General features: G+C 47.5%; 1 protein-coding gene across 12 annotated transcripts in view; it reads right to left on the bottom strand.

Annotated features, from left to right (window-relative positions):
- KDM2B (lysine demethylase 2B) overlaps positions 1-21,494 on the bottom strand; it is a 155,779-nt gene that overhangs the window by 106,282 nt on the left and 28,003 nt on the right. For 2 of the 12 annotated variants that reach the window (XM_023539270.2, XM_023539271.2), the window contains exons 1-4: positions 16,119-16,164; positions 15,318-15,462; positions 12,296-12,374; positions 10,701-10,747 (exon numbers count right to left, since the gene is read on the bottom strand). In XM_023539270.2, coding sequence (XP_023395038.2) covers positions 10,701-10,747; positions 12,296-12,374; positions 15,318-15,462; positions 16,119-16,133 — 286 coding nt within the window. In that variant the 5' untranslated portion in view covers positions 16,134-16,164. The other 10 variants (XM_023539264.2, XM_023539265.2, XM_023539267.2 and 7 more) reach the window with 9 other exon arrangements.

The raw sequence follows: 21,494 nt of genomic DNA, 5'->3' as shown, positions 1-21,494 counted from the left end.
GGTGACGCAAACTACCTGCACTCGATTGCTAACCACAAGGTTGGCTGTTCAAACCCACTCAGCGGCACTGTGGAAGGAAGGCCTGGTGACCGCTTCTGTAAAGATTACGGCCCAAAAAACCCTATGGAGCTCAGTTCTACTCTGTAACACGTAGGGCTGCCATGGGTCAGAATCAACTCGATGTCTACAGGTCTGTCTCTCTCCCTGGCTCATAGTAAGATCTCATACTAAGGTCTGGCAGCTGATGCTCTTATCCACGTTTCTGAGAAGTTACCCCACAGAGGAATAATTTGCATTAGGAAAACAATGGGTAGTGACAAGTATAGTTTCCCTAGGCTTCTACTGCTATCAAGACTCTGATTTCAGAACACTAGTGCTTCCAGAAGAAAGAAGGTGAGACAAATCTGTGTTCATTCCACCGGAAGAAAAACCACACCTGCGGACCAAACTGCTGACCACTCCCTCATGAAGCCTTCCTCCCTAAGGCCCATGATCCAGCGTACCTGACTTCATACACCTGCCCCTTCTTCCACCTCTAACCATCCTGCCAGATGGATGTTTCTCCACCTGCCTGTCCAACCCTGACTTCTCTCCTGAGCTCATATTCAATGAGGCCAGTGTGGAATTTATCTACCCTCCCCCCCCCCGCTCCCACAAGCCTGCTTTTCCTCTGGGGTTCTGTTAGCATCAGCTGCTCTCATTGCTAAGATTCAGACCCACATCTAAGTTCTACTCTCTGATGTGCCATTTACTATCTGAGCAACTCAGGCAAGTCACTGCCCTCCAGGCCTCGGTTTCCCCCATCTGTGAAATGGGAAAGCAGCACTAGAGAGCTCTAAGAACTATTCCAGGACTTAAAAAACAAACAGTCTACAATTTTAAACAAATTTAAATAAGGCTGGAGGTTCCTCAAAAAGTTAAATATAGAATCACCATATGACTCAGCAAGTACACTTCTAAGTATAAACTCAAAATACTTGAAAGCAGGAATACAGATTATTTGTACACCAGTGGTCATTGTAGCATTTTTCACAACAGCCAAAAGGTGGAAACAACCTAAATACCCATTCATAAATAAAATGGATAAACAAAAAGCCATACCATAAAGAGACACGAAGGTCTGATGCCATACAGAGAAATGAAGGCCTGATACATGCTACAACATGGATAAACTCGGAAAACGTTACGCTGAGTGAAGTTAGTCAGTTACAAAATGACAAATATTGTATGATCCCCCTTACACGAAATATCTAGAAGAGGCAAATGCATAGAAACCAAAGTTTATTAGTGGCTACAAGGGGTGGAAGGAGCCCTGATGGCACAGTGGTTAACCGCTGGGATGCTAACTGAAAGGTCAGCATTTTGAACTCGCCAGTTGCTCTGCAGGAGAAAGATGTGGCAGTCTGCTTCCATAAAGATGACAGCCTTGGAAAGACCAGATTTACTGGACTGAAGAAACCCCAAGAGTATGGCCCCTGGATACTCTTTTAGCTAAGTAATGAAGTCACTCCCAGGGTCTACCCTTCAGCCAGAGATTAGACAGGTCCATAAAACAAATGAGACTAAAGGAGCACAACAGCCCAGGGGCAAGGACTAGAAGGCAAGAGAGAACAGGAAAGTTGTTAAGAGGGAATCCAAGGTCGAGAAGGGAGAGTGCTGACATGTCGTGGGGTTGTTAACCAACGTCATAAAACAGTATGTGTACTAACTATTTTATGAGAAACTAGTTTGTTCTGAAAACCTTCATCTAAAGTACAATAAAAAAAAAAAAAAAAGATTATACCCTTGGAAACCCTGTAGGACAGCTCTACTCTGTCCTATAGGGTCGCTATGAGTCGAAATCGACTCGATTGGCAATGGGTTTGGTTTTGGTTTACCAAGGCTGGGAGGGAAGGGAAGGAGGGATCATCACTTAGGGGCCACTGAGCCTCTGTTAAGAGTAATCAAAAAATTCAGAAATAGATAGTTGGTGATGGTTACACACCATAGTGAATGTAACTTATGTTACTGAATTGTATGTGCAAAATATAACGAAATGGCAAATGTTTTGTTATACGTATTTTTACCATAAAAAAAAAAAAAAAAGATGTTATAGAGTAATGGAGACAAAACAGGCATGTGGGATTGAAAGCCAAAATAAAACAGTACTGCTATAAAGGACATTCTGGGGACAACTAGGAAATCTAAATCCAGACTGTCCATTACCTGTTAGTATTATCAACGATGTTAAATTTCCTGAGTGTGATCAGGAGGATGTTGAAAGTATGGAGGAGAACGCCCTTGTTGTTAGGAAAGGCCTGCTGAAGCATTTAGGGCTGAAGTGTTTATGGGGTCTTCACATTATCATGGTATCTGCAACAAACTCTTGAACAACTGGACAAATGTGTCTGTGTTTGTGCATATGTAGAGATAAATCAAACATAACAAAATGTTAACAATTGGTGAGTTTGGGTAAAGGCCATATGTGGGTGTTCCTGCGATTTTTCTGTAGGTTTGAAATTTTTCAAAATAAAAAGTTGGGGGAAAAAACACTCTTCTTCCGTGCCTCACAGGATCTTTTAAGTATCAAAAGGAATAAAGGAAGTTAAAGAACTTTTAAAAGTGTACTGTGAATGGAGGTCCCAGCCAATGCAATAAGGCAAGAAAAATAAATGAGACAGCATAAAGATTGGAAAGGAAAAAATAAACCTGACTTTGCTAGCAGACGACATAACTGTTTAACTTAAGAAGATATTCTTTACTATAACAACCCAAAAAAAGAAAACACCTAGGCATAAATCGAAAAATCTACACAAATCCTCTACAATAAAACACTATAAATAAAGAGAGGAGCATGCCATGTGCATTAATTAGAAAACTCAATATTATAGAAATGCCAATTTCCCTAACTGGTTCATAGAATCAACACAGGAGTCCAATCAAAATCACAACTGGGTTTTTTAAAATACTGATTAACTGATTTTAGAATTCATATGGAAATGCAAAGGCAATCTTGAAAAAGAACAAAACCAGAAGGCTTTATCAGATAGCAAGTGCTATTGTAAAGTTAATTAAGACAGTGAGGCATTAGCTTCTGGGCAGGCAAACTGACCAATGGAATAGATGAGAGCATCCAGAAACAGACCCACTCAAATGCAGTCATCCAATGTATGACAAAGACAACACTGCAGTGCCCTGAGGCAAGAGGACAGTTTTTTAAATAAATATCCTGGGTCAACTCCATATCCATACGGGGAAAAAAAAAAAAGGAGTCTTGATCCCTATCTCACACCAAACAAAAAATCAACTCTGGAAGAACTACAGATCTAAATATAAGTTAAAAAGTATAAAACCTTTTAAGAGAAACCTGCAAACATCTTCATAACCTTAACCCAAACCCGTTGCCATCGAGGTGATTCCAATTCATAGGGACCCTATGGGACAGAGTAGAACTGCCCCATAGAGTTTTCAAGAAACAGCTGGTAGATACAAACTGCTGACCTTTTGGTTACCAGCCAAACTCTTAAGCACTGCACCAGCAGGACTCCTCACAACCTTGGGAGTAGATAAAAATTTCTTAAGCAAGACACAAAAAGAACTAATGGACTAAAAATAGCAAAATGATCTATCTGAAAATGAGAAACTTCTGTTTATTCAAAGCCACCTTTAAGATCATGAAAAGACAACGCACAAAGTAGGAGAACGCTTTTGGAATACGTATACCCAACAAAGAAATCATATCCAGAATATATAAAGAACCCTTACAATGAATAAGAAACAGGAAATACTCTTTCAACTTTAAACCAAAAATATCCCCTAAAGTCTTCCTAAAACCAAGCAATAGTTTAGCTTAACTAGCAAAAAAATATCTGCCTTGAGCATTATACTCTTTTAAGAACTATGTGAGATCAAATTGACAACAGCAACTTGAAAGATTAGATAGGAACCTTAGAGAGCAGTGAGTTTATCTTAACGGGGGAGAAATAACTCAGAAAATGAGACTCGTTGCATTATTCAAAGAATGTAATCAATGTCACCGAACTGTAAGTGTAGAAACTGTCGAGCTGGTGTATGTTCTGCTGTGTATATTCTCAACAACAAAAATAAAAGAGAGAAAATAGAAGAGAAAAAAACACTCATGCTAATGGCTATTACAGGCAGCCCTCAAATTTTCCGAGTACATTATAATACTTTACAAAGCACTTTAATATTCATCATTCCCTTTGATCATCACAGAAATGCCAGGAGGGACATGGGGCAGGTATTACTGCTCCCACTTTGCCATTCTAGGCTTTACAAGAACTGGCGAGGATGTCAGAGGCCGAATCACTGGATACCCTGCTTCTGCGACGAGAGACGAGAAGAATGAGACCCAAGAGAATAGAGAGGGAGCCTGGACACAACCAGAGCATGAGAGATCATTCCTCAACAGGCTCAGGTGGGCAACATCTGCCCTTCTTGTTATGTAAGGAAAGCCATAGGTATTGACAGAGGCTGTGGTGTTGCCTAAACCCCAAATTTGAGTATCTGGCTTTAAATCTCTGATTACAAAGAGAATCTCATCAAATCCATGTCCTGCTCTGTTATGGGTTGAATTGTGACTCCAAAAAATACGCTGAAGTCCTAACCCGTAGTACTTGTACGTGTGGCCTTATTTGGAAACAGGCTCTTTGCTGATGCAATTATTGAACATGAGATCATACTGGAGTAGAAACCAAAAAAACCAAACCCGTTGCTGTGAAGTCGATTCCAACTCACAGTGACCCTATAGGACAGGGTGGAACTGCCCCATAGAGTTTCCAAGGTGCGCCTGGCAGATTCGAATTGCTAAACTTTTGATTAGCAGCTATAGCACTTAACCACTATGCCACCATGGTTTCCCACTGGAGTAGCACTGGCCCTAATCCAATGACTGGTGTCCTTTCAGAAAGGGAAGACACACAGAAGGAAGACAAATATGTGAAGATGGAGGCAGAGATTGGAGTGGTGCTGCCACAAGCCAAGGAATGCCTAAGGCCATCAGAAGCTAGAAGAAGCATGGAAGGTTCCTTCCCTTGAGTGTTCAAGAGCATGGCTACATCAGCACCTTGATTTCAGACTACTAGCCTCCACAACTGTGAGACAATAAGGTTCTGTTGTTTTAACCCACTCACTTTGTGGTACTTTGTAATGGCAGTCCTAAGAGACTAGTATGTGCCCTTATGATAAATAATGGAGACCATTTGTTGAGTACCCATTATCCGGCATAAGCATTCATTCATTCCTTCACAGGAGCATTCTGGCTGTACTTCTTCCAAGATCAATTTGTTCGTTCTTCTGGAAGTCCATGGTATATTCAGTATTCTTCGCCAACACCATAATTCAAAGGTGTCAATTCTTCTCCAGTCTTCCTTATTCATTGTTCAGCTTTCCCACACATACGAGGCAATTGAAAATATCACAGCTTGGGTCAGGCACACCTTACTTCTTAAAGTGACATCTTTACTTTTTAACACTTCAAAGAGGTCTCTTGTAGCAGATTTGCCCAATGCAATGCCTATCTGATTTCATGACTGCTGCTTCCATGGGCGTTGACCGTGGATCGAAGTAAAATGAAACCCTGGACAACTTCAATCTTTTCTCCATTTATCATGATGTTGTTTATTGGTCCAGTTGCGAGGATTTTTGTTTTCTTTGTGTCCAGGTGTAATCCATACTGATGGCTGTGGTCCTTCATCTTCATCAATAAGCCTTGGGCAATGGTACCGAAAAACCTGTTGCTGTCAAGTCAATTCTGACTCATAGGTACCATACAGGACAGGGTAGAGCTGCCCCATAGAGTTTTCAAGGCTGTAATCTTTATGGAGGAGCCCTGGATGCACAGTGATTAAGCACTCAGCTGCAAACTGAAAGGTCAGCAATTCGAACCCACCAGCCTCACTGATGTGCCAAGGGAAAAAGATGTAGCAGCCTGCTTCAGTAGAGGTAACAGCCTTGGAAACCCTGTGGGGCAGTTCTGCCCTTTACATGAGGTCGCTATGAGCAGGAATAGACTCGTAGGCAATGGGTTTGGGTTTTGGAATCTTTACAGAAGCAGACTAACGTATCTTCCTCCCACGCAGCAGCTGGTTGGTTCGAACCACAGACCTTTTGGTTAGCAGCTGAGTATTTTCACCACTGCACCATCAGGACTCCTTTCACCCTCACTAGCATGAAGATAATAATTTTTTAAAAAAACTGAAAATAACAAGTTTTGGCAAAAATGTGCAGAAATTGAAACCCTCATGTATTTCTGGTGGGAAAGTAAAACAGGTTGGTGGTACCTCTAAAGGTTCACCCTAAGAGTTACCATGCTGTGACTACTGTTAGATGTCATCAATTCTGTTCGGATTCATGGCGATTCTATTATGTACAACAGAACGAAACATTGCCCGGTCCTGTGCCATCCTCACAATTATTGCTGTATTTGAGCCCACTGGAGCCACTGTGTCAGTCCATCTCCTTCAGAGTCTTCCTCTCTTTCGCTGACCCTCTGCTTTACCTAGCATGATGTCCTTCTCCAGGGAGTGGTCCCTCCTGATAACATGTCCAAAGTTCCTGACAGTCTCGTCAGCCTCACTTCTACAGAGTATTGTGGTTGTACTTCTTTCAAGACAGATTTGTTTGTTCTTCTGGCAGTCCATGGTATATTCAATTCTTTGCCAACACCACAATTCAAAGGCATCAATTCTTCTTCGGCCTTCCTTATTCATTGTCCAGATTTCGAACGCATATGAGGCAAATGCAAATGCCATGGCTTGGGTCAGGAGCACCTTAGTCCTTGTTACAGATTGAACTGTGTCACCCAAAAATATGTGTCAACTTTGTAAGGCCATGACTCCCAGTACTGTGTGGTTATAATTTTATGTTAAAGAGGATTAGAGTGGGATTGTAACACCCTTACTAAGGTCACATCTGTGATACAATGCAAAAGGAGTTTCCCTGGAGTGTAGCCTGCACCACCTTTTATCTTACAAGAGACAAAAGGAAAGGAAAGCAAGCAGAGAGTGGAACCTCATACCACAAAGAAAGATGCACTGGGAGCAGAGTGCATACTTTGGACTCAGGGTCTCTGTGCGGAAAAGCTCCTAGTCCAGGGGAAGACTGATGAGAAGGACCTTCCTCCAGAACCAAGAGAGAAAGAAAGCCTTCCCCTGGAGCCGACACCCTGAATTTGGACTTCTAGCCTACTTGACTGTGAGAAAATAAATTTCTCTTTTTTAAAGCCATCCACTTGTGGTATTTGTTAAACCAGCACTAAATGACTAAGACAGCCCTCAAAGTGACATCTTTGCTTTTTAATACCTTAAAGAAGTCTTTTGCAGCACATTTGCCCAATGACTTCTGTTTCCACAGACGTTCGTTGTGAATCCAAGTAAAATGAAGTCCTTGACAACTACGATATTTTCTCCATTTATCACAACGTTGCTTATTGGTCCAGTTGTAGGAATTTTTGTTTTCTTTATGTTGAGGTATAGTCCATAATGAAAGCAGGAGTCTTTGATCTTCATCAGTAGGTGCTATATAAGTCCTCTTCACTTTCAGCAAGCAAGGTTGTGTCATCTGCATATTGCAAGTTTTTAATGAGTCTTCCTCCAACCCTGATGCCCCATTCTTTTTCATATAGTCTGGCTTCTCAGATCAGTTGCTCAGCATACAAACTGAGTAAGTACAGTGAAAGGATACAAACCTGATGTACTTCCTGACTTTAATCCCCTCGTTCTATGTACAGGTTCTGCGCAAGCACAGTTAAGTGTTCTGGAATTCCCATTCCTTGCATTGTTATCCATAATTTGTCATGGCACACAACTGAATGCCTTTGCACAGTCAATAACATACAAGCAAACATCTTTCTGGTATTCTCTGCTTTCAACCAAGATCCGTGAGACATCAGTAATGTATCCCTCATCCCATGTCCTTTTCTGAATCTGGCTTGAATTTCTGGCAGTTCCTGATTGATGTACTGCTACAACTGTTCTTGAATTATCTTCAACATAATTTTACTTGCAAGTGATATTAACATTGATCAATAATTTCCACATTCCACTGGATCACCTTTCTTTGGAATGGGCACGAATATGGATCTCTTCCAGTTTGATGGCCAGGTAGCTGTCTTCCAAATTTCTTGGCATAGACAAGTGAACGCGTCCAACATTGCACCTGTTTGTTGAAACATCTCAATTGGCATTCTGTCAGTTCCTGGAGCTTTGTTTTTTGCCAATGCATTCAGTCCAGCTTGGACTTTTCTTTCAGTACCATTGGTTCTGGATCATATGCTACCTCCTGAAATGGCTGAACATCGACCAATTCTTTTTGGTACAGTGACTCTGGGTATTCCTTCCATCTTCCTTTGATGCTTCCTCTATCGTTCAGTATCTTGCCCGTAGGATCCTTCAAAACTTCAATTCGAGGCTTGAATTTTTTCTTCAGTTCTTTCAGCTTAAGAAATATCGAACGTAATCTTCCCTTCTGGTTTTCTAACTCCCAGCCTTTGAGTTACCACATGACCCAGCATCTACCCACGCAAGAGAGATGAAAACATTTTGTCCACACAAAAACCTACGTATACGTAAATATTCACAGCAGCATGATTCACAATAACCAAAAAGTAGAAACAACCAAAATGTCCATCAACAGAAAAATGGATAAATAAAACGTGGCATAAAAAGGAATGAAGTACTCATACATGCTACAATACGGATGAACCTCGAAAACATTAAGCTACATGAAAGAAATCAGTCACAAAACGCCACATATTCCATGATTTTATATGAAATATCCAGAACAGGAAACCCTGGTGGTGTAGTGGTTAAACGCTATAGCTGCTAACCAAAAGGTCGGCAGTTTAAATCCACCAGGTGCTCCTTGGAAACTCTACGGGGCAGTTCTACTCTGTCCTATAGGGTCGCAATGAGTCAGAACTGACTTGAGAGCAGTGGATTTGGGTTTTTCTGGTTTATCCAGAACAGGCAAATCTATAAAGACAGAAAGTAGATTGGTAGTTAACAGGGAACGGAGAAGAAGCGGAGCTGGGCCATATGGAGAATCCTTTTGGGGTAATGGAAACACTCCAGAGTTAAGACAGTGGTAAAAAATGCACAACATTGTGACTATACCAAAAATCACTGAAGTGTATACCTTACATTGGTTACGATGGTAAATTTCATGGTCTGTGAACTTTATCTCAAAAAAAAATTTTTTCTTAATCCCTCCCTCCAAATAAAAATCAGATCACATAGCCACCATGTTCCACTCCCTGCTGAAAGCTCCCCAATGGCTTCCCATTGCACTAGGAGTCAAGGCCAAGTTCCCTCAATGGCTACAAGCCCCTACATGACCTGGCCCTGCTCCCACCTCCCAACTCCTCTCCCCACCTCGCTGGCCCCACCCCCTGCCTGGAATGTTCTTCTGCACAGCTGGCTTCTCATCAGTCAGGTCTCTGTCCAAAGGCCCCCTCCTCAGGGAGGCTCTCCTGGCCACCCCATCTAATAAAGCCCCATCGCGAATAATTCCATTATCTTGCTTTATTTCTTCACAGCTCTTATCACTATCCAAAAACACACATGTATTTAAAATCTGTTTACGTCTTTATTACCTGTCGCTCCAACCACACTGGAGGGACCTGGTCTGTCATATTCACAGCTCTGAATATGACTCTGCTTAGGAGCTGCTTGAAAAACACTTCTGAAAAGAACAGATCTACTCAACAACTTCCAGTAAGATCCAAAATGCCACCTGACCTGCTACCTGGTAAAGAGCCCAGAGCGCTGGTCATCAACGAGCCACCTCTCTATTAATAAGCATAGGCTATCAGTGGTGAAGTTCCTGGGGGGTGAAAATGGTTAAGTGCTCGGCTACTAACCAGAAGGTTGGCAGTTTAAATACACCCACCCCCCCCCCCACCAAAAAAAAAACAAATGCAGTGCCGTCGAGTCGGTTCCGACTCATAGTGACCCTACAGGCCAGGGTAGAACTGCCCCATAGAGTTTCCAAGGAGCGCCTGGCGGATTCGAACTGCCAACCCTTTGGTTAGCAGCCGTGGCACTTAACCACTACGCCACCAGGGTTCCCTTAAATACACCCAGGGCAATTTAAATACACCCGGGGTGCCTTGGAAGAAAGGCCTGGGAATCCGCTTTTGATCATAGCCATTGAAAACCCTGAGGAGCAAAGTTCTGCTGTGACACACATGGGGTGGCCATGAGTTGTAATGGACTTGGCAGCAACTGGTTTTTTGTTTTTGTTTCCCGAGCTATCAGTGGAAGCCCCAATCTAGGCCTGTCGGAAACACTGGGGACACAGGAGGAAAGATCCCTTCCCCCACTCAAGAAACTGAAAGTCTTTTAGGGGTCACAAAGCACACAATGTTTACCCAGCAACCCACAAGCAAACGCCAAGGAGACCCTGAAGATTGCTTTGCTGACACCCAAGCTGAAGGCCAGGGTCCAAATCAGCCTCATAAAACTGTACGCCGGCAAAACCTTCTAACATGGCTTCGTGCGACTTTGCAATCTGACCTGGTGTCCAGAATGAGCCGGTTGCAGCTAACACCTGCTCCCCTCCTCCCTCCTTCTCCTGTGAGGCTGTTTCTTTTCAGAGGCAGTTACAAGTCTAAACAGACAGGTGGTAGAGGCGTCTTCCCCTGCCCTCCTCCTCCTTCCCACTCCAGCATCTCTGTGCTGCCCGCATATCAAGGCACTCACCCACAAGGAGTTTGACGTCTCGGACTGTGAAGTCAGGGTCAGGCATCCTGGAGGAAGAGGTAGCAAGGCCTTTGGTGAGAAGCCAGAAACCCCAGAGCTAGACCCTATCCTGGGGCAGAGGGAGGCAACTTTTTCCAAGAGTTCCTTTGTTTCCCATTTGGGAACCCAAATGAGATAATCCTGAGGGATGGCAGTAAACCAGTTAGTGCCTCAAGGGAGGGCCATCCCAGAACCACTGAGCCCCGTCCCCATCCCAAAAGGCAAACCAAACCCCCTCCCTCTTCTCCACACCTGAACCCCTATACTGCTGCGGAAGAGGCTGGGACACCCACTCCCACCTACTTCTCCAGGGAAGATGGAAACATGGGGTCAAGGGGAGGGCAGACAACTGGGCAAACACCTGCTCTTTTAAGGTGGGCAGCCTTTTCCTTGTCTCTCTCTGTCTAGAAAATACTCCCCATAGGAGTTGTAAGGATGGTGGAGGGGACCCCTTTAAGTTCAGAAGGATAAAAAGACACACATGATGCTAATTCCAGGCATTTGTTAACATTGGGTAGAATGACTGTGGAGTACCCTGGGAGAGACAAATGATTAATAGTTGCTAATGGAAAGGTAGAAGCTTCAAATCTACCCAGACGTGCCTTGGAAGAAAAGGTTGGTGATCTACTTCTGAAAAACCAGCCATTGAAGACCCTATGCCACACAGTTCTACTCTGATGCACATGGGGTCAGCATGAGTCGGCACCAACTTAAAGGCAACTGGTTTACGATGATTGAGGTTTCATTCATTATTAGGTAACAATGACAGGAAGTTTAATTTCTGCCCACAGGAATGAGCGCCTAAAGCAAGTCTGGCAGTCAATGCTCACTCCATGGATGCTCAGGAGAGAGGCACTCTGGGATGACACCCTCAGCCTCCTCCCCTGCTTGAGGCTGAAACCTGTTCTTCCAGCCTGCCTCCTGCTCTCTCCCCATCCCGGGGCTCTGAAAGACTCTCAATGTGGGAGAATGTAAACAGAAGGCAGGAGAACCAAGCTGCTCTGGCAGGCACAGAAAGGGGAGACATGGGCGGAAAACCCCAGGAAACATTCCCTCCATAGAAAGGGACCAGTTTCAAACCACAGAGCGGGAGTCTGTCCAGAGAAGGGTATCTAGGTGCCCTGCCTCAGGGCTTAGAGGATGGCCAATTTCTTCACAGCTCAGGCCCTGCCTCAGCTTCCCCCTGTGGTTCGATTCTCTTTAGGAAGGCCCTGCATATATCTGACGGTAGGTCACAGGGGAAAAAAAAAAGACACCGCCTAAGTACCCTAAGTTCTGTCTGCCCAAATTGTCGGAAAAAGGCCAATCCTTGGAAAAGTTTTTTTCCTTTTGTCAGAAACAAACAAACAACAACAACAACAAAAAAAAACCAAATCAGTGCCATCCAGTCGATTCTGACTCACGGCAACCCCATATGTTTCAGACAGGCCTGAAGCAGGAGACAATGATCCCAGATAATATAGAAAGATCCTTCTCTGTGATGGGAGGTGGGAAGAAGCTACAAACTGTGTCAGGGAGGGAGAGAGGGGAAGAAGCAATTGGTTTCATCAACTTACTTAATTCCCAGTCCATCCTTTTCTCGGAATATCAAGGGGACTCTAAGGGCTTCTCTCTGCACATACTCATAGTTGAAATCTGTTTGGATGTTTGAATTAAAACAAGTTGGTTAAGTCAGGAAGCAGAGATATGGGGAATAAAACACCATCGGCTGATGAGGGGAAGAATGATGGCAAAGGGGCAGGGTTCACGTTTGACACAGGGACCAACTCAACGGCAAATGTTCCCAGGAAAATGATAAGAGTAATAGGTGAGGTGAAGCCACAGCACAGCCATGCCAACTCTCAGCTCCTCTGCCCACTCAGTCATTCCCCGCGTGCCCCACGGGTCAGAACTTGTCAATGAATAGCACAAGGGTTGGGTCGGGAGGCTCAGGAAAGAACCCCACACAGAAAGAGCCACAGTTACTGAGGGGCAGAGAACTCACTCCAAGCTGAGCTCAGAAGGTATAGGGACCGCAAAATGGAAGACTTCCACTTGGGAGGATCTGAAGCCCCAGGGAGGAGGTTGGGAGGAGGACACCCATTGTAGCTGAGTATCAAAGAAGATCTTATTGTAATATCCTGCATAGTGAAGGGGAGGGGAAGAGGGCTGGTTTCCCTGGAAACTGTGTATTTGGTGCCAAAATCACAGGGAACTGGGCACAATGCTACTGTCTGTAATAGGGAAATTCTGCTACGGCCATCACAATACTTGCTTCAACTGGATAAGCAAGAGGGATGCTCCCCAGGTGAGGGGTAGCAAAGGAGACATCCACAGTAAGGCCTAAAAAAAACTCATATGGTAGTTTTCCCTCTAGTATAGACCCCAAACTCCTTATCCACAGCTGCGGAGAATGAAGAAAGCCTCTTTCCTCACCCAGTTCCAAAACCCAAGCACACCTCTGAATACGGAGTCGAGTGAGACGGAGATAAACTTGCAACTAAACCAGCCCAGGAAGACACAAGTGTTCCCTGGCCCTTCAGAGGGAGATAGAAAGGCCACTGAAGCCCCTGCCCCAGGGAAATAGTTCACCGGGGCAGTCTGGGAGGAGGAGGAGGCTAGGGCAACTGGGCCCAGAAGAGAGGGAGCGAACAAAACCCAGAGCCGAGGAAAGCCCTGACCTCAGCAGCTCAGAATCCCAGGGGCTCTCAGTGAATGGGGATTCCTAAGGATTTAAAGGAAGAGAAGTTTAAGAAGCTTCTACTTTGAATCCAGACTAAGGGATTCTTTTTCTCAGCTCCTCCCTCGAGTTTTGAGGCCAGATCTGAACTAACTAGCAGAACTCTAAGGCCCTCTCCTTTGAAAGGAGCCTGGACAACAGATTTAAGGAGGATACACTTTAGAACTTCCTTTCTGGAATATTCTACCCCCCACCCCACAACCATATCCACACACCCAGCCCACCCCCTGTGGTCAGGGACTTCAGGACAGCTTCCAATTCCTCACTTGAGCCTGAGAGAAAAGACTGACACCCCGGGATAAGAATTCCTCACAAATGGCTAGGAAGAGTTTGCATATTGTTTTCCCATAAGATTTGCCAAACAACTAAAATGGGAGGGGGGCAGGAGAAAGGAGAGGCATTAAGATCCTTAAGGAAATTTAAATGGAGCTGGGACAAGCCTCCCAGCCAGTTGGCAGAACCTGCAGGCTGGAAGAAATGTCTTCTTCCCTCCCCCACAACTACCCCCACCATCCAAGCCCAGCACCCCAGGAGGCCAGGGGCACAAAAGAGAAACTTCAAAAATGCAAAGCCGGATGGTGGCTTCTGGGGGATAACCCCACAGCCCCAGCCTGCTGAACCGGAACCCTGAGGAGGGAGGCACTTCCCAGGTTATCAGCTCAAGGAGGGATGGAAGTGTTTTCCATGAAGGGAAGTAAACAAAATGCAAACGAAGCTATTTAAAGGAAATTCGAATATCTGAGGAAAAAAAATAACCTACAAACCCTGGAAGGGTATATAAAGATCCCTAAGTAGGCAGGGGCATCTCCAAAATGCAACCCCACAGGCTGGTCTGAGCTCCGGGGGGCAGGGGCTACTCTGGGCCCAGGCTGGGGTGGGCCTGGGCTCTGGAGTCCTCAAACTCAAACTGGAGCATACCTCTAAGTCCGGAGGCCGCCCCTAGCTGTCCTCCCACTGTCAGGGGCAAGGAGCAACTCAGGCCCTGAAGGCCTCAGGCTGGAGTGGCACCCCAAAACCCCAGGAACTCCTGCAACTTCTGCTCTAAAACTGGATGGGCCTACAAGAGGAGGAAGCTCTCAAGGTCTCAGGCCTGGGAAGAGACCCTGTTTCACGGAGAGTGCCCCAATTCTTGAATTTGAACAGCGAAGAGAGAGGAGCCTCACAGCCTTAAGTCCAAACGTAACCCCATTACTCCTCGTCCCCATTACTCCTCATCCTCGCTTCAAACTGTCAAAGCTGCAGGACTAGAGGCCTTAGGTGTAAGTGGGGGCGTCACCCCAATAACTCCAGCTCGCCCAGCCCCTGCTCCAACCTGGCAGAACCCACGCGAGGAAGGACCACTGCAGGCCTCAGGCCTGGGTGGGGGCGTCACCCAGTTAACTCGGGCGCCTCCGGTTCCTAACTGGCAGGGCCCTCGAAAGCACAGGACTCTAGAAGCTTCAGGCCTGGGGGGCTTCACCCTGATGCCCCGAGGGCTGCCCGGCTCCAGTCTGGCAGAAGACGCGCAAGGAGCGCGGCCGGCTTGGGGAGGGGGAGGACGCAGCGCTCCAACCCGCCCTCGGTCTGACAGCCCGTCTGTCCGTCCCCAAGTCCTTCTATCCACGGCCCCTCAGCTCTGCCCACCCTGGGGATGGTGACGCGCACGCACCGGGCCTAGGCCCACGCCTGGCCGCGTTCCCGCCTGTCCTCCTCCCTCGCCACCCCACCTCACCCCACCCCCCAGTGCTCGGCCTCGTTTCGTCACCGGATCCCCTGGAATGGGGGACGCGGGCGCGAAATACGAACCCAGCCACCGGCAGCTCCCTCCCCACGTGCGCGCGGCCCGCGGTGCAGAGGGCGGCGCGGAGGGGGCGCCTCACCTTTGCCCTCCATGGCGTGCACGAAGTCCCCCTGATACAGCTGGCTGCGCAGCTTCTCCTCCAGGCTGAAGCCCCGGACGCTGACGATCTCCTCCACGTCCGACAAGTCCTCGTTCTCGTCGTATCTCTGGCGGTCGATCGGGCGCTGCGGGGACGCAAAACAGAGTCTGGGACGTTATGGGGGACATGGGGGTCCCCCCCACCCAGAGCCCAGCACGAACAGGTGGAAGAGTAGGGAACCCCTGCACCCCACCTCTGCGCCCCGAGCAACTTTGCGCCCCTGCCAAAGATGCTGAAAATCAGGATAAGGAGAGGGGCCCGCACCCCCGGTCCGGCTGCGCCCTACACGGAACGCCTCCTCCTGTGAATGTGGAGGCAATGAAAGGGACATCTGGGGGGCTCCCCTTACCCCCATCCCCACCCCCGAGGTGTGTGGAGCTGTGCCCATTAGCCGGCAGTGCGGTTATGTAACCCGGGCAGGGGGCTCCGGCGCGGGCTGGCGGGGCAGACGTAGGCCCCGGAGGCGCAGCTGCAGCGCCAGGCTTGGCGGTCACACAGCCCCGGCGGCGGCGGCGGCAGAGCCGGGCAGCCGGAACCCAGGTCCGGCGGCATTTCTGAGGCTTGAGCCGCCCCGGAGCTGCCGGGGAAGCAGCGAAGCGGCGGTGGAAGGGCTGAGCCCCCAGCCGCCCCCGCCGACCGCCCGCCAGTGCCAGAAGAAGAAGTGAGGGGGGGTTCGGGGCTTGAGAGGGGGAGAGGCAGCCAGCCCGCCACAAAGCTCCCATCGGAGACCCCCAAACGCACCAGCAGCTGCCTCATCGCCCCACCAGCGCGCGCGCACTCACTTCCTAAGGAGACTCCCCCGCCACTCCTCGCATCCCCCTACCTCCTCCCTCCACCGCCCAGCGCCCGGCCCCGAGCCCCCCAGATCCGCGGCGAACCCCGAGCCCGCGCAGCCCCCCTCCACGCCTTTCCCCGCCACCACCTCCCCACTTAAGTGTCTGAGGCTCAGAGCCTCACAAGGGACTGGAGGAGTAAGCTGCTTGCTTCCTTTTGCATGCAATTTATTATATTTTTTCCGGTCCTCTTGCAAAATACAGAAAAGGAAAGAAAAGGCAGCAGGAAACCAAAAAAAAAAAGATCTATCATATACCAGATACAGATTTGGGGGAAAAAAAAAAAAAAGCTACACACCAATCTTCTTCCAGAGTCTTTCTCTGCCTCCATTTTTTTTAGGAGAGTTCACCAATTAATTGTCAACACTCCTGCCCCCAGCATTTTGGCCGAGGGGGGAAGGAGGGAAGACCAAAGAAAACAAACCAGAAAATAAACAAATAAAGCAAGCCAGACAGCCGAAATCTACAAAGTTTTGCACCAACACTTGGGCAGCTCCGTTTGCAAAGTCCTAGGAAACCATTTTCAGCAGTTGTGGGGTGGGGGGGGGAGGCGTCGACGTCATAATCCCCGGAACGTAAACATTGTTGCCGATCGCGCTCCGAGCCCGCGGCGGGGCTAGTGGGGGGGCCCTCGGCCGGGGATCTGGGGGCGGGGGCGGCGGCCTAAGGAGGCTGGGGTGGGGAGGGGGCCCTGGCGGCCCCGGGCGCTGCTCAGCGCCCTGGCATCGCTGTTTTGTTGTTGGGTCACGAGTGCGCCTCTGCACGCAGGCGCCGCCGCCGCCCGGGAGTTGTGTGCAGAGCTGACTTTTGGAGGCTGACTCGCCGGCGGCGGGCGCATCCCGGAGATGGCGGGGTGGGGAGGGCGGCCAGGAGGAGGGGGCAGCCGCGAAGTGTAGATTTGCACGGCTTGCCGCAGCGGGAGGCGTGAGAATGCAAGCCAAGCCTGCGGGCGTGAAAACCCCCGGGCCTGGCACCCCCCAAAACGACCCCCCACCTCAGTCCCTGCCCCCACTTCCCAGGGTTCCCCCCACGGGCTGCCCTCTTCTTCCTTCATTGGATCCACCGCGTTACCTACGTGGCCGACCCAAATGCAAAGCATTTTGTGTGTGTGTGTCTGTATATATATATATATATATTTTTTTTTTTTTTTTTTTTGCTTTTCTACTGCATGTCTTTTTTCCAAATTCGGGAGTGGAGGCGCAGCCTCTCCAGACCCCTCCACAGGCGGGCCTGCGGTCATAAGGAAGAAGCACTTTGGGGCTCAGGATGAAATTAGCGCTTCCCCATACCTGTACGGACTACATAACTTTTACACGCCCGGGACTGCAAGCTGTGGACCCACATACACAGAAGGCACAGGAAATACAGCCAGACCAGAGTGACCGAGAAACCGCCTTTCATTCATTCATTCATTCGGCTACCTCTGTGGAGTCCTTTACCAGGTGGCAAGCCCTGGAACAGACCCTGGACCATTTTTAAAGGTCCTGTGCTTGCAAAGAAGAGGAAAGAAATGATCAGAAATGAAATAACAAGAGAATCGGATCTGGCGGCTCCTAACACAGCCTGCGTGCGCACAGGCGAAGGGTAAGCCCTCAACCGCCACTTAGAGGAGAAAAATCGGTGGAACATGGCACTGCGCGCTGGGATGGGTCGCGGGGAACTTTGGGCGCCCCTTGATTAATCCTAGAGGGCTTCTTGGTGTGGGCACTCTCTATACATACATGTGTGTCTTCTATTAGATCTGGGCATGCTTCCCACATCCCTAGTGTTTACACCGGCCCCCAGAGCTGGAATCCTCAATGTGCTGTTGTATAAATCCATCGCGAACAGCATTCAGGTCGACTTTGGTTGTGAAGCAAAGTTGGCCCTAAACGTTCCTCCAGCTCTATTCTGGCATCCTGTTGGGCCTGATCTCCTCCTGGGATGATATAACACCAGGGCGACAATAAAGGAACGTTTTAGATGCTGAAAACAGACTTTACAAAGAACTTCCCATGCTTTTGATTTAATTTTTAATTTTATTTCGCCATCCACCCTGCGCAATAGTTGGAGCAGGCCATTTTGCAGATGGGGAAACTGAGGCTCTGAGAAGTTATGAATCTGGATGTTTGCTCAGCCCCCAGATCCTCCCCACGTCAACACAGCCTTCAGACAGACGTGTGGGGAGGAAGTGGCTTCCCTGACAGAGATCGGATGTGAACAGTCAGCCCTGTATCTGTCGCCCTAAGAGACCGCTTCCCCCTCACCCACCTTAACATTTCCTGCCCTATCTTTTTGTAATTCGTTCCCATCCACCCCCAAAGGCAGCTCTTTGAAGTTTGTTTTAATCGGAGTCCACTGGCTGTAAAATCTTTTAGGTAGGGATGAGCTGCTAGCGGACAGCAGAATTTGTTTCTAATCTCAAATCCTCCTTGGCTCTGCCTGGAACATCCAGCCCACAGCACTTGGTGGCCCCCATTAAGAACCAGGGACTTCGTTGTATTTGCTTCTCACTTGCTCACAACAACCCTTGAATAAAGGGAAGTTGTAGTATTATTCCCCATTTTGCAAACGAGGAAGCCGCGACTCCAAAAGGCACAGCTGCTCACCCAAGATTACACAGCTAGGACGTGGGGTTGCTGGGGCTCGGGCCTGAGCCTGGCTCTGGGTCCAAGCTTTCCTGAACAGGGACAGTCTTTACTACTCCCACATAATGAAATAAACATGTTTCAAGGAGGGCGTGTGGGCTGGAGAGGGGCGAAAAGTGAGTTGAGTGGAATAAAGCGAAACCGTGCAAAAACCGCTTGATTTCTGAATTCTCCTTCCTTTTCCTTCCAGGAACCCTAGTCTATCCCCCTGTGGCCTCATGGTGTCCCCCAAAGATGGTGTCAGGGAAAGATTCGAGGGCAGCCAGTTTCGTGTAAAAAAAAGTGAAGCCCATATATCACAGCGACGGGGAGTTCCTGGCCTCTCAGAGGGGGAAGGGGTTGAGTGGTCACCCAATTTAAATCCCCTCCTTTTACCAAAGGAAGCCGGGGACCCAGGAGAAGAATGGGCCTACCTACCGGGGTTTGTTCCCCTTTAACTCCCCCAGAATTGCTGCCCAGCCACCTGGTCCTAAGTGGTCACTCAATAAATGTTGGGCCCCGATTGATTGATTACCTTCCCCAGCGATATTTGCATTTTTCCTTTATCAGTAATTGGCAGATGAAAGGTTTTGTCCTCCTGCTGAAAGAATTCCAGGCATTTGCTTGAAGGTGGGGGAGGTTATTTTGGGCCAAAGGGGGAAGGGCCAAGACCCTTGAGCTCCCTGTGTAGGCTAATTGTCCCCAGGGAGGGGAGAGAGGGGAAGGAACCCTAAGATGCTGATGCAAGAGATGTACTTTTTCTTGCAGAAAAAAACCCTCAATACCAAGGAAATTCAAAAAGTCATAATAATAACTTCCGGGACCCTCTAGCTCAGTTGTACAAAAGGCCCAGTCAGATCCGCCTGTATTATCCCCTTTCAATCATTTCTTCATTCATCAAGAGTCGATTAAGCGGCTCTCTGCCCCAAAATGGAGACAACTGAGGAAAGATAGAAGAAACAGCTCCTGTCCCTGTCATAGGCAAACTTCCAGGATGGGCAGGAGGAAGGTGGACTACGCTTTTCCCAAGGGAACTAGTTAGAAAGGACAGTGGATATACCTCAGAGCTGAGAGTCTGTGATTTTCCAGTTATTAGAAAATAAATGCTGATTCGCACAGAGCTGTTTTCATACTCACTGCAATGATAATTATATACTAGTTATGATTTTTGAGACCCTGCTATGGACCACGTATTAGCAAAACCCCTCACATATGCTCGCTCTGAATCCTCGCCAAAGCTCCCTGAAGGAGGTGCTGTCGTTCCCCACTTCTACAGGTGAGGCTCAGAGCAAGGTCAGGTTACTTGCACAAATTTCACAGCTGTGAAGTAACAGGCAGAATTTGAAGCCAGGGCTTGTCCTATATCTGCACTCCCCGGTACATGTGGCTACTGAGCACTTGAAACATGGCTAGTGGAATTAAAGAAGAGCATTTTTAATTTTATTTAATTTTAATTAAATTTGAATAGCTATATGCGGCTAGCTTCTACCTTATGGAACAGTGCAGCCTTAGAGTGTTGTCCAGCATGTGTCTTAACTCACCTGAAAAGCAACTGCCAGCAAGTCACCTCTGACTCATGGAGACCCCATGTGTGTCAGAGCAGAACTGTGTTCCACGGGAAATGGCTGGAACCATTTCTGGACGTAGACTGCCAGGCCTTTCTTCTGAGGCATCTCTGGATGAACTAAACCCTCCCTCCAACCTTTTGTTTTGCACCCAAGAGCATGAACTCTTTCTACCACTCAGGTACTCCCTAACTCACCTACCAGACTGTATATCCTCAAGGTCTGCTTCAGGACTAGTTTCCCATAATCAGCCCTCCAGAAACAGTTGTGAAATGAATGAAGGGCCCTGCAGAAAATGAAGTTTTGTAATGAGGGGTATCAGCAAAGGTTTCCTGGAAGAGGCCCATCCGATACAACTGTGAATGCTTAGAGTATAAGCCTTTAAGCACCATTTCCTGTTCTAGGGTCTGCCAAGATCATGGCACCACGTAAGCACCTGGGGGCGCCAGTTGAATGTGAGTTGACCCACCTGCCCAGATTTTATTTTCTTTTTATAATTTATTTTTTGTTGTTGAGAATATACACAGCAGACATACACCAACTGAACAGTTTCTACACATACAGTTCAGTGACATTGATTACATTCTTCGAGTTGTACAACCATTCTCACCCTCATTTTCTGAGTTGTTCCTCCCCCATTAACATAAACTCACTGACCCCTAAGGCTCTTATCTAATCTTTCCAAGTTGCTGTTGTCAATTTGATCCCAATTAAAAGACCCCAATTCTCAAGGCAGAACTTCCTTACTAGTTAAGCCAAACTACTGTTTGGTTTCCAGAAGACATCAGGGGATATTTTTGGTTTGTTTTAAAGATTATCTCAGGGCAATATTTTCAGGGCTTCATTCAGCCTCCATGGCTCCCGAAAGTCTGGATTTGAAATTCTGTTCTACATTTTCCCCCTTCTGATCAGAGGTCTTCTATAGAATCTTTGACAAAAATGTCAGTAATGGTAGCCAGGCACCATCCAGTTCTTCCGGTCTCATGGCAAAGGGGGTAGTTGTTCATGGAGCCACCTGCCCAGACCTTACAGATAAACTTCTCAAGACAAGAGGCAGGAAGCCTTAGAAATGGGTTGCCACTTCCAGAAATATAGCCTACTGATAGACTCAAG

The sequence above is a fragment of the Loxodonta africana genome, chromosome 19 (assembly GCF_030014295.1).
Source record: "Loxodonta africana isolate mLoxAfr1 chromosome 19, mLoxAfr1.hap2, whole genome shotgun sequence".
Classification (NCBI taxonomy): Eukaryota; Metazoa; Chordata; class Mammalia; order Proboscidea; family Elephantidae; genus Loxodonta; species Loxodonta africana.
This window is presented reverse-complemented; position numbering and strand designations above follow the sequence as displayed.